This window comes from Centroberyx gerrardi, chromosome 23 (assembly GCF_048128805.1).
Source record: "Centroberyx gerrardi isolate f3 chromosome 23, fCenGer3.hap1.cur.20231027, whole genome shotgun sequence".
Lineage (NCBI taxonomy): Eukaryota > Metazoa > Chordata > Actinopteri > Beryciformes > Berycidae > Centroberyx > Centroberyx gerrardi.
In genome coordinates, this window is record NC_136019.1 from 7593023 (window position 1) to 7610295 (window position 17273).

The 17273-nt window shown below is 41.7% G+C and overlaps 2 protein-coding genes across 2 annotated transcripts; both read right to left on the reverse strand.

Annotated features, from left to right (window-relative positions):
* Positions 1-1629: 1629 nt before the first annotated feature.
* LOC144543552 (tripartite motif-containing protein 16-like) lies at positions 1630-16780 on the reverse strand. Its single transcript, XM_078291771.1, has 8 exons — positions 16547-16780; positions 15921-16295; positions 15633-15728; positions 14559-14792; positions 13188-13347; positions 13024-13083; positions 12009-12903; positions 1630-2237 (listed from the first exon to the last, which is right to left on the reverse strand). Exons 1-7 carry the CDS (start codon positions 16778-16780, stop codon positions 12365-12367), a joined length of 1698 nt encoding a protein of 565 aa, XP_078147897.1. The 3' UTR covers positions 1630-2237; positions 12009-12364.
* LOC144543555 (E3 ubiquitin/ISG15 ligase TRIM25-like) lies at positions 2232-7322 on the reverse strand. Its single transcript, XM_078291775.1, has 7 exons — positions 7089-7322; positions 6463-6837; positions 6175-6270; positions 5014-5247; positions 3409-3568; positions 3245-3304; positions 2232-3124 (listed from the first exon to the last, which is right to left on the reverse strand). The coding sequence occupies exons 1-7, from the start codon at positions 7320-7322 to the stop codon at positions 2607-2609; spliced, it is 1677 nt and encodes a 558-aa protein (XP_078147901.1). The 3' UTR covers positions 2232-2606.
* Positions 16781-17273: the final 493 nt, after the last annotated feature.

The window sequence follows — 17273 nt, forward strand, 5'->3', positions numbered from 1 at the left end:
CCCACATGTGGAAAACATTCAGAGTAGGGCTCTTAGATATTTTTTGGGTGTGCACACAAATTTGCACCTATCCTAGCTATTTCTGGTGACATGGGGTGGAAATCCTGCGAGGAGCGCTGGAGTGTCTGTATGATGAGGCTGTGGAGCAGGTTACTGGAGATGAGGGATAACAGACTAACTAAAAGAGTGTTTTTTTGGGACATTCTAGCAAATGGGGTATGGGCCAGGGAGCTACATAGTTTGTGTGTGAGATTAGGCTGTGAGGATTTGTATACCAACACCGTAAAACTTGACATCAGCATGTTTAAAGAATTAATGTCTGTTGAATCAGGAATAAAATGGGCTTCCAATGTAAGGAGTGAACCAAAACTTAGGACATTTTGTGAAATTCAACATGAATTTGGTACGGAGAACTATGTGCTGTATAACCTGTCAGAGAAAAAAAGATGTCTGTGTGCCCAGATTAGGTCAGGTATACTCCCTCTGCATATTGAAACAGGTCGTTGGGCGGGTGCTGTTGAGGAAGAGAGACTTTGTTATTTGTGTGAGCTGAATGAAATTGAAAATGAGATCCATTTTGTTTTGTATTGCTCACATCACCACGATTTAAGAATTTTGTTTTTAAGAAGTTTAATAAAGTGGAGGGAAAAAATGATCTACTCCTTATGCAGGAAACAGATATACTGGCTTGGCTGTTTGAACACAAAACCTTTTTAATTGCTGAATATTTAGAAAAAGCTGTTAATTTTGTCATGATCTGGCTCTTTGTGTTTTGCCCGCCCACCTAATCCTTTTCCTTTCTCCCTCTCCCTCAGCAGGTACATGCAGAGGGGCGGGGCCGATCTCCACGGGAGTGAGGCTCACAAGGCACACCTGTCTCTCATCCCGCAATCAGCCCGGCTTCTTAAGCCTGCTCCAAATTCTCCCCAGTGCCAGATGATTCCCGCACATGCTCGTGTCTCATGCCTCCTCGCTCTCGTGAAGATCTCCTGTCGTAGTGTTTCCTCAGCGCATCTCTTGTAGATACTCTAGTCCCAGTTTTCTACTTTTGAAAATAAACTGTTTTTGTTCGATTCTGCATCTGGGTCCTGGCTCTCCTTGAACACACCCCTAACACATTTCTTTTTTTGCTTTTCCATAGATATTTGTTCTTGTCATATTAGGAGTATTATAGTACCGGAATGTACTTCATTTATTTAATGTACTTAATGTGCTTACTGTAATGAATTGAGTATTGCCTACAGCTATAATATAGCAAACTGAAATTTTGTTTATTATACTGGTGTCTTGTAATCCCATGTGGGATGGGCTACCTAAGTGGCATGACACGTAAATGAAAAAAAATCATTAATTTATTCATTCATTCATTCACACATACACACTTGACTGTTTTACAATCTCTGGTCTCATCCTACACCTTCTACACCTGAACGTAAAAATAATTTATTTCAGAAAGATAAAGAGAGAGAGTGAAGGAGTGTTTGTTCTTTGTATTTGGGTTTGATTTTTTATTGTTTTATTGTTCTATTTTGATGAAGCAGATCAAATCTTCCATAATAAACAATGCACTTTAGCCTGTTAAGACTTATCTTCCCGTAAAGGTTCTGCTAATGTACTAATGAAAATCAGAAAGGATGAACTGTGAGTCAATGCATTTATTTATTCAATTGTTTTCTAAATTAGACATCTTACATTATGCACAAATCTTCTTTTACATAGACTAGACATAATGTGAAAATAAATGATGTGTCTAAATAGTTTGATTTCTTTCTCCTTCTTTGAAACATACATGGAGTCTCACTAAATAACACTGTGGACTCTACAAAACAGTAAGAACAGAGTAACAGTGATTTTGGCTCGGCTGAAATATTTTCCAGTGCCTGCAGGTATTGAATTCACTATCGTTTGCTCTCACTCCATGTCACTGCTCCCATCTTCAGACACTTTTCAGCGGCCATTTTGTCCCAATAAACATTCAGTTTACTTTGACTGGGAAAGTCAAATGGAACAAGAGAAAGAAAACCATTTCCCAAACAAGTCTTTGTCTCTGAAGGCAGTTCTGCTCTTTCAACATATAAACTATTTTTAATCATTTATTTACAGTTAGGATTTGACTGATAGGGTTTTTGAAGGCTGATACCCATATTTTTGTATTGAAGCTGCTGATATCAATATTTTGTGCTGATATTCTGTATTTAAGTTTCACCATTTTCATGCCAAAATATAAAATAAAAAAACTTACAAGGATTCAGCATTTTCCGGAGATTTTTTTTTTCCTGGCAGGATTGAAAAGCCTCTGAAAGAGCTTTTAGACCACAGCTTAAAAACTCTCCATTGAAAGCCATGTTCATTAAATTATTTTAGGTTTGTTAGCAGCTCCTTCATTCAGAGTGAGGCAGGTTTCATCACAGGTTTTACAGTCTGCCTCCCTGAAGCTGTTGAGTAAAATCACATCCTCTCCTCCATCATATCAGCAGTGAACAAAACTGACAGGCCCATATCCAATTTTTATTGAAAGGCCAATGCCAGTCCAATATCAACAAACCGATATATCAGTGTGACCTGATTTGCAGTACAAAAGTCATGTCAGATATTCAGCTCCTTCACTACCATAACTTGATCAGCTCTGCAAAGTCTCTATCCAGATAAATCCCAGGATAGAGCGGCTGAGTGAAAGTGGTGTGGACTTTGTGGAGCAGGGTCATCGTGTCAGAGACGCTATAAAAGGACAGAGTACCTGCCTCATAATCCAGGTACACTCCGACCCTGGAGGAACGACGGCCTGACACTTCTGTTCCTACATTATTGTGTTGGAAAGAGTCACCATGTTGAGAGCAGTCTAAACTCCAGGACTTGTCATTACGTCCAAAAAGTGAGTCAACTGACGTTCTGCTGATGTCTTTGTATGAAACTGCTGCAGACAGAACGTAACCCTTCCACTCCACCTCCCAATAACATCGCCCAGACAAACCCTCTCTGCACAACACTTGGTAAAACTTAGTAAACCTGTCTGAGTGAGCAGGATAAACTTTCTTATTAGATACCACCGTCACCCTCCGGTTGTCTTCTGACAGGGAGAGACGTTGGTAGACTGAGTTCTCATCCAGTGTGAGAGGACAGCAATCTGTCAGAAGAGCAAAGCAGAAACCAAAGTGAGTATTAATATCAACCTACTGCCATTCAGATAATTATTAATGCATTAATATGTTGTAGAATTGTACAGAGTGAAATATCATTTCCTTACAGCGTAAAAAGTCTTCTCTGGTCTGTGGCTCTGGTGGCAGTAAAACATCTACAGAAGACACTAGAATAAAGAAACAAAACAGAATCATCACTTCCTAAATAGCACTGGACATGTGTAAAGCCACTACATTCCTCTGAATGGATATTTCTATTCCTGTCAGCTACCTGTGGCAGAGATCCTGGGCCATGTGTCCTTCAGGATGCTCTCTAGTTTCTCTCTCAGGTCAGACACAGAGTCACTCACATCTCTGAAGTAACGTAGAGGAGCAACAACAACACTAGGCAAGTCTGGAGATTCACTGGGACTGGAGAGAGACTGGAAACTCTGGAGAGAGACCAGGAAGAAAGACACACACACACACACACACACACTCACACACACACACACAGTTCCTTTGAATGACAATCTTTTCTTTCTGGAATAATGATTTTTATATTTTGTTATATATCAGCTATGAGTTCAATTCTGTGTTTTGAATAAATTAGGATTATTAGAATGTTTTTCAAAAAAGATAATCATGGTGGGTCAGAAGAAAAGAATACAGACAGCAAAATACTGATAAGGATGATATGTGTGTAATGATAAATAATGCAGGTGAAGTCAATTCCTTTGAATGACAATGTTTTCTTTCTGGAATAATGCTGTTTATGTTTTTCTGCAGATCAGATTATGTCTTGAATAAATTTGGATTAATTGAAGGTTTTTCAAAAAAAGACAATCATGGTGGCCTGGTGGGCCAGTGAGCCAAAAGATAACATTAATATCAAGAAGAAGTATGGTATTATTGGATAGAATATTTTAAACAAAATGTAAAACATGCAACATTCTTCCAGCTCAGCCAATAGAAAAATCCTCTGATGACATACACACTCAATGTTTTCTATCTGCATAACTGTTGCATGAGTGAATAAACTCCATTAAATTAATTTGCATTGTCTTTAAAATGTCAAATTCACAACAGTTTACTTGAAGGTAAACAAAGTAACGTTATACCAGTAAATGCAGGGAGGAAGGCAATACAAAGTCAAGGTTCACAATGGCATGAAGGAAATAATTTAAGAGTATTATTTGCTACCAGCACAAAATACCAAATTGGTAAATTGGTCTCTCTGCCTCTTCTACGATGGATTTCTCCCTGTATGACTGTTGAATGTCGGCGAAAATTGTGAATCTAGAAAGAAGCTCTCACTCTTTGATTCTGAGGGACTGACACCAAAACCTGATGTTTACTGCTGATGTTTTAGAGTGTTGAACATTTTCCTGCTATCAAACTCCATTGTAGCTGAACTGGAAATATCGTGACCTGATGTCACATTGTCTACACTTGGCCAGTAAGTCACAGGAATAAGAGAAATAAACCACTAAACTACAAAATGGGCCCAGAAATACAAGATAAATCATCAATAACTGTTTGTAACAGTGTTAAAGTGTTTTGGGGTGGATCTTCCTTTAAGTTGTAACAATTAACTTTGATCAAACTATGTGATCTCCCAAAATAATATGCTTATCATTTGTTACAATGTCACTTTTGGACAGCAGATGTCGCTTTTGGACAATTTGTTCAACGTTGCTTTGGTCTAAATGTAAATCAACTCAAATAAAGGAGTTTGGGGGTTTTACAGTAAAGACAGAATGTGTCTTGGCTATAAAGCACTGCAGGAAACTTTGTGATTATTCAATGTTATTATTCAATTCAATTAAACTATCTTTAAAATAATACATTCATTTTAAAGAGTTAAAGTCCACTCAGACTGAAAAGTGTGTGTTACCTGAATGAAACGGATGTGGTCGTCAGCATGCGACAGCTGTTCCAGTTCAGTGTCTCTCCTCCTCAGCTTGGCGATCTCCTCCTCCAGCTGCAGCAGCAGTTCTTCAGCCTGACCGACTGCAGTCTTCTCCTGGGCTCTGATCAGCTGCTTCACCTCACTGCGCCTCCTCTGGATGGAGCAGATCAGCTCAGTGAAGATCAGCTCACAGGCCTCCACTGCGGTCTGGGCAGAACTCTGCTAGTACAAACACACACATGGTGCCTGCTTTACAAAGTGCACTTCTTTTAAGGCGGCAGGGCGGCCCGCCGGTTAGAGACACCGCCGTCCTCAGCTGGACCGCTTGGGTTCAAGCCCCCGTGTCGACAAGCATCCACCCTGCTGAAATGGGACTGAACAAGACACTGAAACCCCACCAGCTCTAGTGGCACTGTTCTGTAGCTGAGCCTGACCTCTGACCTCCCTGTGGAGGGGACAGAGAAAACACTACTTCCCTATGGGGATCAATGAAGCAAAACATTACATTCAACACCAAAGTCTACAGTTAATGCTCATTTACAGAAAACACATGAGAACAGACAGATTTTGAACCGATTCTACATAATTTTTGCAGCCAAAAGAAATAGATTAGATGGCAGCTTTACTGAAAAGTTACAAGGCAATTTGTGATTACAAATGGCTGTGATTATTTGCTCATTCATAAGACTTGTGGTAAAATTGTGAGGATTGTCCCTCAGAGTAATGAACCTGGATTAAAGGGGGAAAGGAACCACTGATCTGATGGACATTTACTGTAGTGTCTATGTAGAAACTTACACTATCTCCATTATACTGCCTGAAACGTCTTTGACAGGAGCAGAAGTCCAGAGAATTCACACAGTGTTAAAAAGAGAAGCTTGCACACTGCAGCTGAAGACCCAAATATACAAATCTGGACTAGAGATCTTCTATATTAGTCCATTCATCAGCCTGTAATGTTGAAAGTGTAAATGGTGATAAAATGCCCTGTGCAAACATTTGGCTCCTATTCAGACCTTCCTCAGTGCCATTTTACACTGAACTGATTCCATTAATGAATGCCAAGCCTTTAACGAGACGTGCCCACATGGCTGTGAGCCCTTTAGCAGACACATGGGATCATATACTGTGCTCCCATTTCCACACCTTGAGATCCTCCACAGCCTGGCTCAGCTCCTTCAGCTCCCTCTCTCTCTCCTGGACTCTCTCCTGGACTTTCTGCTGACTCACAATCAGCTGTTTCTGGAAGACAATATTAGGATTGGTGCATCAGGAAGTGTTTTCTCTGTGGCTGGTTGTATTTCTAACACCATAAATGTTACACTGGACATTTGAGTCATAGCTCAACCAAAGAGGAAAAACGTGAAAACATTTATTTGTCAATGAATATGTTTTATAGCCACAGATGTTGTCAACAAGTTATTCTGGTCCTACCTGTCTTTCAGCTCTCTCTGCTGCAATTGACACAATTTTGTGGCCCTGATGCTCATCTATGATGCACAGATAGCAGACACACTGCTGGTCTGTGCGACAGTAGACCTCCATCAGCTTGTCATGCTTAGAGCACATCTTTTCCTGCAGCGGGGCCGTGGCTGAGACCAGCTTGTGCTTCTGCAACACAGGAACGCTGTAGTGAGGCTGGAGGTGAGCTGCACAGTAAGAGGCCGCGCACGCCAAGCAAGACATAGTGGCTTTGTTGCGTCTGGTCCCGGTGCAGAAATCACAGGCCACATCCGCTGGGCCGGCACAGGCCAGAGCAGCAGAGGGAGAAGCCTGTTGGCCGCCTGTCTTCTTCAGCTTCTCCACAACCTGGGAGGAAAAGAAAAGGAGGAGAGGTCATTCACTGACGAGCAACAAGTGGAATACATGGGGTGTGTGACAAAAGTACAGAGAGAAATAACACATTTCTATGTCTCCTTTAAATGTTAAACTAATGGACCACAGTGATGAAGCAATTCTCACTGTGGAATAAATAAAGTAACACTGCTACTGTTTCCAGCAGCACTACTACTACTGTTTCTAGCTCTACTTCTCCTACCAGTACTATTTTTCCAGCCCACCTCAGCCAGCATGTTGTTCCTCCGAAGAACAGGCCTGGGACTGAAGCTTTCCCTGCACTGAGGGCAGCTGTACACTCCCTTCTCTTCCTCCTGGTCCCAGCAACCCTCAATACAGCTTCTGCAGTAACTGTGTCCACAATAGATAGTGACTGGATCCTTTAGAAGGTCCAGACAGATTGAACAGCAGAACTGATCCTGGTCCAGCAAAACTGCCTGCTGCTGCTGTTCAGCCATTTTACTGACAACCACTTTCACACAGGCAGAGAAGAGTTTCGTTTTCTCTGAAAAGACTTGGGGAAAGAAGGGGCTGGACTTCCTGGTTCTGCTCAGAGGGGCGGGGCTTTAAATAGCAGCTTTATCTTATGGGTGAAAGTTGTAAAGTGAATATAGCTGCAAGCAGACATCAGGCAGCTGGGAACAGCTCAGCCATTTTGTCAACAGAAAAAATACAGGAAAAAAGGAGGAGAAAAAGGCAACCTGTTAGCCCCAAATAATGTCTTTAAACTGTTAAAGGAACTTAGAGATCATAACAACAGGCTGCATCATCATTACTCTATTGACATGAAAGATTAGCATTGTAGTATGAGTAATCAGTAGGCATCATACAATGAACTATTACCATATTAGCTATTAATAGAAATAAAAATGATATGCAGTAGAATAAGATCATACTGGGAATACAGCAACTTGTGACAAAGTATGACTATCAAATGATTACTAAATCTAATATTTATTGGCTTGACTCATTGATGAACATATTGCCTCAGTCTATCATAACTGCATTTTGGCTATAGCCACTAACTGTTGCCACCCACTGGACAGCCCATGGCCCTGCCACTGAGTGAAGGCTTGCATGACAGTAAAATTGTCATGAATTCAATTTTGAAGATCAAATTCTGAAAATCATTTTTGAAAATAACTTTTACTAAGATTAGTCAAAGCATTAAGGAAATATAAACATTTGAATCTTTCATCCATTATTATTTGCCAAAAAAACGTCCAAACCGACTGACAAGATGTGATCATGTGGTCAGTGTGATAAACTATCTGCTCTAGGACACCAAACTATCCTGCAGAAACACACATCTTAGAGGGAACACTGGACACCCATGGGTGCTCCTCCATGTGATTTAGTTTTAGATATGGCTTCCCAATAGATTTCTGGCCCGACCTGTGCGCTCTAATATAATGATGAAAGCAAACAACTCAAAGTTCAATCTTGGACTCAGGCTTAGGTATGGCAAGTGCCACCTTTTCAGTTTCACTCCCTTTTCATAAGGTCTCTGTATCTAAACACTGTAGACATTTTCCACTGTCTCATCTTTATAACAGTCACTAAAATAAATGCTGTATAGAATTCTGTTATCAAGTGATACTCTTTGATGAATAGATAATGTAAAAATGATATTTGATTCAATCTTTCAGACCCCATTGCTGTCACTTGTACTTGGGAACGCTTGGAAACAATATTAAGCCTATAGTATCTATTATTCATTGTATTTCAGAACTACTTCAAACAATTGGATAAAAATCTATCATTGGTGATCATTATTGTATCTCTTGTGAAAAAACAAAAAAAAACAACGTAAAACTAATTGTAATCTAATTGTTTCTGTAAACTCAGGTTGGATCTAATCAAAGGAATAAAGGTTTGTTTTTTCAGAGAAGAAAAGCACCATGTAATGAAAAGCAATGCAATTTATTTAAATGCTCAAACGGCACAAGGCACAACACACACACACACTGTGGTGTCTCCCCCCTCCACTGCCACCTAACCGCCAGCAGAGGGAGCCAGAGAGCAGGGCGGAGCCGGCGTCAGTTGGGGATGGGAGTTGGTAATGATACATCCACTGCCAGCTCACTGTAACCTGGAGGAAACCCAGCTGACCCCAACCAGCAATCAGACTCTCTCTGGATACAGAACAGGTGTTGGAGGAGAGGGAGAGGACAGGAGGAAAGACAGCCGTACACTCCTCTACCCAGAGACCTGTGATCTGGAAGGACGACAAGCTGTAACCCTGCTGTGTTACTGTTGTGTTGTAAACCTGTCTCGCCTCTGTTTCTCTGTGTGTGTGTGTGTGTGTGTGTGAGAAAGACGTAGGCCGACAAAGCATAAAGGCCAGTGATGAAGCACCTCGAGTGACGTACCCCAGGCTTCCTGGTCCGGGGTACATGCCCTGAGTGACATACCCCGGTTTTCCTGGACCAGGGTATGTCATTCGCCTTTAATTTTGTTCCCAAGTACTTGCAGTGAACAACAGTTTTCTCTCCACTGAGCCAACAACCTCAGAGAGTTTCAGGCTTGTAGCATAAATTGCTGATTTTTTGTGATTTGTTAAAGTTTTACATTTTGAACTGTTACTCTATAGCGCCACCATTAGGCCAGTTGTCTCCATATTACAGTACACCTAGTTTTGTTCTTGTCACCAAAGTTTCATGCATTTTCATTCATGAGAAGGCAGTTTTAACAGAAAGAAAGAAGACATTAAATAACAATAGGATTCCAGGCCAATGGGCCCGGCCGCCTAAATATACAAGATACAGGAAACTGACTAAAAAGGTAGAGGCTAAATTAAGATTGTAGCAATACTGGCTAATGAAAATCATACTAAATAGTCTAGTCTAGTGCATTAACATAATATATTTTAAGTGAGGAAGTACAGTCAATGTAAATAAAGAAATGACAAATATTGCTGTGATTGGGACACAGTTTATACAGTTCAGTCCTTTTTCTGTTTTACGACTGGTTTCACCTAAATTCTGTCTTCAAGGCCAAATTAGTTAAAACATCATTTTGTTTTATCTTTTGAACGTGGTGTGACAAATAGCTCAGGGAGAAGTACAATACCAGCGGTGAAATGACTCTCAAGACGCAGATTTGCAGGTGCTAAAATTATATAGTTCTTTATTTTTACAAGTGTGGTGGAGGTAGGACGCTGGAACTCCAGTGTGGTTTCTCCCAGTCCGGTAGTGGTGGCTGAACTCGGGAGGAGGAGGGAACTCTGGCCTGGGAACACACAGCAGAGAGGGTAAGTGAGGGTAACTGGTCCGGGGGAGCCGGCTCACGATGCCGATGGTCCGTAGTCCAAACCTCGCTGTCAGCTCCGTTCCTACTGGGTCGTTCGGCCGGGGCACACACACTTTCTCATTGAGGAAACAAGCAGAGGTCAACACAGCACAAGTCTGTTTATCCAGATGTCTTTCAATCGTAAATCTGTCTCGTCTATCCGTCTTGGATAATCCGTTTGCTCTCCGTCAGCAACCACCTTCCTCTCCCTGAATGAGTGGAGCGGCTGGCTGAAGTAGGTCGATCACTGATTGCTGATCTGCTGCAGCTGTGCTCTATCCATCCCTGCCACATGAGGGCAGGAAGGTATCGGCCCTCCCACACTCTGCCCACTGTTCTCCAGTGTGGGAGAGGGAGCTGTCCGTGGTGCTGAAGCCCAACTGAACCATCATTCTGGGCTGAGACTCCACAGTGGTGTTTCTCTCAGCTCTCCCCGCTAAAGGAACGAGTCGGTGCCTTGTGATCCAGGTAGAGCCCGACCCCGGAGGAGCGAGGGCCTAAAATACCTCAACAACATGAAGAAGAATCGGCGGCCTTCAGCACTCTATTCTAACAGGACGGGTGGCAGGGAGGCCGAGCGCCGAAAGAGACCGTCCTTCAACCAGAGGAGCGCGCTTCAAGCATCCGCCCTGCTGAAGTGTCAGACGCTGTTCAGTGTTCACTACGCAGCGTCACAGCAACACAGTGAATCCCTATCAGCTACAGGGCTGCTGCTCTGTATCTGACCGTGACCTCTGACCTCCCTGTGGAGCAGGCAAGCAACAAGAGAATTCCTCTAAAGAGATCCAACAAGTGTCACATTACCCAAGACACCGAGAGAGAGAGAGGAAGACTGACAAGATGTTGTATATGTTGTACTTTCTTCTTCTTCTTTTTGTTCTTTCTTTCCCCGCATGTGCCCCCCATCTGTTTCATGTACAATTACACATTAAACACACACACACACATCACACACACTTGACTGTTTTACAATCTCTGATCTCATCCTACACCTTTTACACCTGAACGTAAAAATAATTTATTTCAGAAAGATAAAGAGAGAGAGTGAAGGAGTGTTTGTTCTTTGTATTTGGGTTTGATTTTTTATTGTTTTATTGTTCTATTTTGATGAAGATGTTTTCATTCAGCATCAGTTCAGAAAAATAAACCAGATCAAATCTTCCATAATAAACAATGCACTTTAGCCTGTTAAGACTTATCTTCTCATAAAGGTTCTGCTAATGTACTAATGAAAGTCAGAAATGATGAACTGTGAGTCAATGCATTTATTTATTCAATTATTTTCTAAATTAGACATCTTACAAAATGCACAAATCCTCTTTTACATAGACGAGACATAATGTAAAAATAAATGATGTGTCTCAATAGTTTGATTTCTTTCTCCTTCTTTGAAACATACATGGAGTCTCACTAAATAACACTGTGGACTCTACAAAACAGTAAGAACAGAGTAACAGTGATTTTGGCTCGGCTGAAATATTTTCCAGTGCCTGCAGGTATTGAATTCACTATCGTTTGCTCTCACTCCATGTCACTGCTCCCATCTTCAGACACTTTTCAGCGGCCATTTTGTCCCAATAAACATTCAGTTTACTTTGACTGGGAAAGTCAAATGGAACAAGAGAAAGAAAACCATTTCCCAAACAAGTCTTTGTCTCTGAAGGCAGTTCTGCTCTTTCAACTTGTAAAACATTTTTAATCGTCTATTTGCAGTTAGGATTCGACTGATATGGGTTTCTGAAGGCTGATACTGATATTCATGTTTTTCAATTTAAGCAGCTGAAATCTTTTTTTTTGCTGATATTCTGTATTTACGTTTCACCATTTTTGTGCCAGAAATTCAAAGAAAATACAAGGATTCAGTGTTTTCTCTGGATTTATTTTTCTTGACAGGGCTGAATGCCTCTGGCAGAGCTTTAAGACAAATCCTAAAAACTCCCCATTGAAAGTTAATTAAATTATTTTAGGTCAATTAGCAGCTCCTTCATTCAGAGTGAGGCAGGTTTCATCACAGGTTTTACAGTCTGCCTCCCTGAAGCTGTTGAGTAAAATCACATCCTCTCCTCCATCATATCAGCAGTGAACAACACTGCCAGGCCAATATCCATTTTTTATTGAAAGGCCAATGTCAGTCTAATACCAGCAAACCAATATATCAGTCTGACCTGATTTGCAGTACAAAAGTCATGATAGATATTCAGCTCCTTCACTACCATAACTTGATCAGCTCTGCAAACTCTCCTCTTGGATCCCAACCACTATACATCAGATAAATCCCAGGATGGAGCGGCTGAGTGAAAGTGGTGTGGACTTTGTGGAGCAGGGTCATCGTGTCAGAGACGCTATAAAAGGACAGAGTACCTGCCCCATAATCCAGGTACACTCCGACCCTGGAGGAACGACGGCCTGACACTTTTGTTTTTACTTTATTGTGTTGGAAAGAGTCATCATGTTGAGAGCAAACTAAACTCCAGGACTTGTCATTACTTCCAAAAAGTGAGTCATCTGACGTTCTGCTGATGTCTTTGTATGAAACTGCTGCATACAGAGTGTAACCCTTCCACTCCACCTCCCAATAACATCGCCCAGACAAACCCTCTCTGCACAACACTTGGGAAAACACAGTAAACCTGTCTGAGTGAGCAGGATAAACTTTCTCATAAGATACCGCCGTCACCCTCCGGTTGTCTTCTGACAGGGAGAGATATGGGAAGACTGAGTTCTCATCCAGTGTGAGAGGACAGCAATCTGTCAGAAGAGCAAAGCAGAAACCAAAGTGAGTATTAATATCAACCTACTGCCATTCAGATAATTATTAATGCATTAATATGTTGTAGAATTGTACAGAGTGAAATATCATTTCCTTACAGCGTAAAAAGTCTTCTCTGGTCTGTGGCTCTGGTGGCAGTAAAACATCTACAGAAGACACTAGAATAAAGAAACAAAACAGAATCATCACTTCCTAAATAGCACTGGACATGTGTAAAGCCACTACATTCCTCTGAATGGATATTTCTATTCCTGTCAGCTACCTGTGGCAGAGATCCTGGGCCATGTGTCCTTCAGGATGCTCTCTAGTTTCTCTCTCAGGTCAGACACAGAGTCACTCACATCTCTGAAGTAACGTAGAGGAGCAACAACAACACTAGGCAAGTCTGGAGATTCACTGGGACTGGAGAGAGACTGGAAACTCTGGAGAGAGACCAGGAAGAGACACACACACACACACACACACACACACACACACACACACGCACACACACACACACACACACACACACACATAGAGGGAAAGAAAACAGACAGCAAAATACTGATAAAGATGATATCTGTGTAATGATAAAGAATGTAGTTGAAGTAAATTATTTTCTTTCTTTCATAATGCTGTTTATATTTTGCTACATATCAGCTATGAGTTCAGTTCTGTGTTTTGAATAAATTAGGATTAATTGAACGTTTTTCAAAAAAGACAACATGGTGGCCTGGTGGGCCAGTGAGACAAAACATAATATTAATATCAAGAAGAAGTATGGTATTATTGGATAGAATATGTTAAATAAAATGAGAAACATGGAAATTTATTCTCTATTCCAGTTTACTTGAAGGTAAACAAAGTAATGTTATACCAGTAAATGCAGGGAGGAAGGCAGTACAAAGTCAAGGTTCACAATGGCATGAAGAAAATAATTTAAGAGTATTATTTGCTAACAGCACAAAATACCAAAATTGGTAAATTGGTCTCTCTGCCTCTTCTACGATGGATTTCTCCCTGTATGACTGTTGAATGTCGGTGAAAATTGTGAATCTAGAAAGAAGCTCTCACTCTTTGATTCTGAGGGACTGACACCAAAACCTGATGTTTACTGCTGATGTTTTAGAGTGTTGAACATTTTCCTGCTATCAAACTCCATTGTAGCTGAACTGGAAATATCGTGACCTGATGTCACATTGTCTACACTTGGCCAGTAATTCACAGGAATAAGAGAAATAAACCACCAAACTACAAAATGAGCCCAAATACACAAGATACATCATCAATAACTGTTTGTAACAGTGTTTAAGTGTTTTGGGGTGGATCTTCCTTTAAGTTGTAACAATTAACTTTGCTCAAACTATGTGATTTCCCAAAATAATATGCTTATCATTTGTTGCAATGTCACTTTTGGACAGCAGATGTCGCTTTTGGACAATTTGTTCAACATTGCTTTGGTCTAAATGTAAATCAACTCAAATAAAGGAGTTTGGGGGTTTTACAGTAAAGACAGAGTGTGTCTTGGCTATAAAGCACTGCAGGAAAATTAGAGATTATTCAATGTTATTATTCAATTCAATTAAACTATCTTTAAAATAATACATTCATTTTAAAGAGTTAAAGTCCACTCAGACTGAAAAGTGTGTGTTACCTGAATGAAACGGATGTGGTCGTCAGCATGCGACAGCTGTTCCAGTTCAGTGTCTCTCCTCCTCAGCTTGGCGATCTCCTCCTCCAGCTGCAGCAGCAGTTCTTCAGCCTGACCGACTGCAGTCTTCTCCTGGGCTCTGATCAGCTGCTTCACCTCACTGCGCCTCCTCTGGATGGAGCAGATCAGCTCAGTGAAGATCAGCTCACAGGCCTCCACTGCGGTCTGGGCAGAACTCTGCTAGTACAAACACACACATGGTGCCTGCTTTACAAAGTGCACTTCTTTTAAGGCGGCAGGGCGGCCCGCCGGTTAGAGACACCGCCGTCCTCAGCCGGACCGCTTGGGTTCAAGCCCCCGTGTCGACAAGCATCCACCCTGCTGAAATGGGACTGAACAAGACACTGAAACCCCACCAGCTCTAGTGGCACTGTTCTGTAGCTGAGCCTGACCTCTGACCTCCCTGTGGAGGGGACAGAGAAAACACTACTTCCCTATGGGGATCAATGAAGCAAAACATTACATTCAACACCAAAGTCTACAGTTAATGCTTGTTTACAGAAAACACATGAGAACAGACAGATTTTGAGATGATTCTACATCTTTTTTGCAGCCAAAAGAAATAGATTAGATGGCAGCTTTACTGAAAAGTTACAAAACAGTTTGTGATTACAAATGGCTGTGATTATTTGCTCATTCATAAGACTGATTTAAAATTGTGAGGATTGTCCCTCAGAGTAATGAACCTGGATTAAAAAGGGGAAAGGAGCAGAAGTCCAGAGAATTCACACAGTGTTAAAAAGAGAAGCTTGCACACTGCAGCTGAAGACCCAAATATACAAATCTGGACTAGAGATCTTCTATATTAGTCCATTCATCAGCCTGTAATGTTGAAAGTGTAAATGGTGATAAAATGCCCTGTGCAAACATTTGGCTCCTATTCAGACCTTCCTCAGTGCCATTTTACACTGAACTGATTCCATGAATGAATGCCAAGTCTTTAACGAGACGTGCCCACATGGCTGTGAGCCCTTTAGCAGACACATGGGATCATATACTGTGCTCCCATTTCCACACCTTGAGATCCTCCACAGCCTGGCTCAGCTCCTTCAGCTCCCTCTCTCTCTCCTGGACTCTCTCCTGGACTTTCTGCTGACTCACAATCAGCTGTTTCTGGAAGACAATATTAGGATTGGTGCATCAGGAAGTGTTTTCTCTGTGGCTGGTTGTATTTCTAACACCATAAATGTTACACTGGACATTTGAGTCGTAGCTCAACCAAAGAGCAAAAACATGAAAACATTTCTTTGTCAATGAATATGTTTTATAGCCACAGATGTTGTCAACAAGTTATTTTGGTCCTACCTGTCTCTCAGCTCTCTCTGCTGCAACTGACACTGTATTGTGGCTCTTATGCTCATCTATGGTGCACAGATAGCAGACACACTGCTGGTCTGTGCGACAGTAGACCTCCATCAGCTTGTCATGCTTAGAGCACATCTTTTCCTGCAGCGGGGCCGTGGCTGAGACCAGCTTGTGCTTCTGCAACACAGGAACGCTGTAGTGAGGCTGGAGGTGAGCTGCACAGTAAGAGGCCGTGCACACCAAGCAAGACATAGTGGCTTTGTTGCGTCTGGTCCCGGTGCAGAAATCACAGGCCACATCCGCTGGGCCGGCACAGGCCAGAGCAGCAGAGGGAGAAGCCTGTTGGCCGCCTGTCTTCTTCAGCTTCTCCACAACCTGGGAGGAAAAGAAAAGGAGGAGAGGTCATTCACTGACGAGCAACAAGTGGAATACATGGGGTGTGTGACAAAAGTACAGTGAGAAATAACACATTTCTATGTCTCCTTTAAATGTTAAACTAATGGACCACAGTGATGAAGCAATTCCCACTGTGGAATAAATAAAGTAACACTACCACTGTTTCCAGCAGCACTACTACTACTGTTTCTAGCTCTACTTCTCCTACCAGTACTATTTTTCCAGCCCACCTCAGCCAGCATGTTGTTCCTCCGAAGAACAGGCCTGGGATTGAAGCTCTCCCTGCACTGAGGGCAGCTGTACACTCCCTTCTCTTCCTCCTGGTCCCAGCAACCCGCAATACAGCTTCTGCAGTAACTGTGTCCACAGTGGAGAGTGACTGGATCCTTTAGAAGGTCCAGACAGATTGAACAGCAGAACTGATCCTGGTCCAGCACAACTGCATGCTGCTGCTGTTCAGCCATTTTACTGACAACCACTTTCACACAGGCAGAGAAGAGTTTCGTTTTCTCTGAAAAGACTTGGGGAAAGAAGGGGCTGGACTTCCTGGTTCTGCTCAGAGAGGCGGGGCTTTAAAGAGCAGCTTTATCTTTTGGGTGAGAGTTGTAAAGTGAATATAGCTGCAAGTAGACATCAGGCAGCTGGGAACAGCTCAGCCATTTCGTCAACAGAAAAAATACAGCAAAAAAGGAGGAGAAAAAGGCAACCTGTTAGCCACATATAATGTCTTTAAACTGTTAAAGGAACTTAGAGATCATAACAACAGGCTGCATCATCATTAATCTATTGGCATGAAAGATTAGCATTGTAGTATGAGTAATCAGTAGGCATCATACAATGAACTATTACCATATTACCTATTATTAGAAATAAAAATGATATGCAGTAGAATAATATCATACTGGGAATACAGTAACTTGTGACAAAGTATGACTATCAAATGATTACTAAATCTAA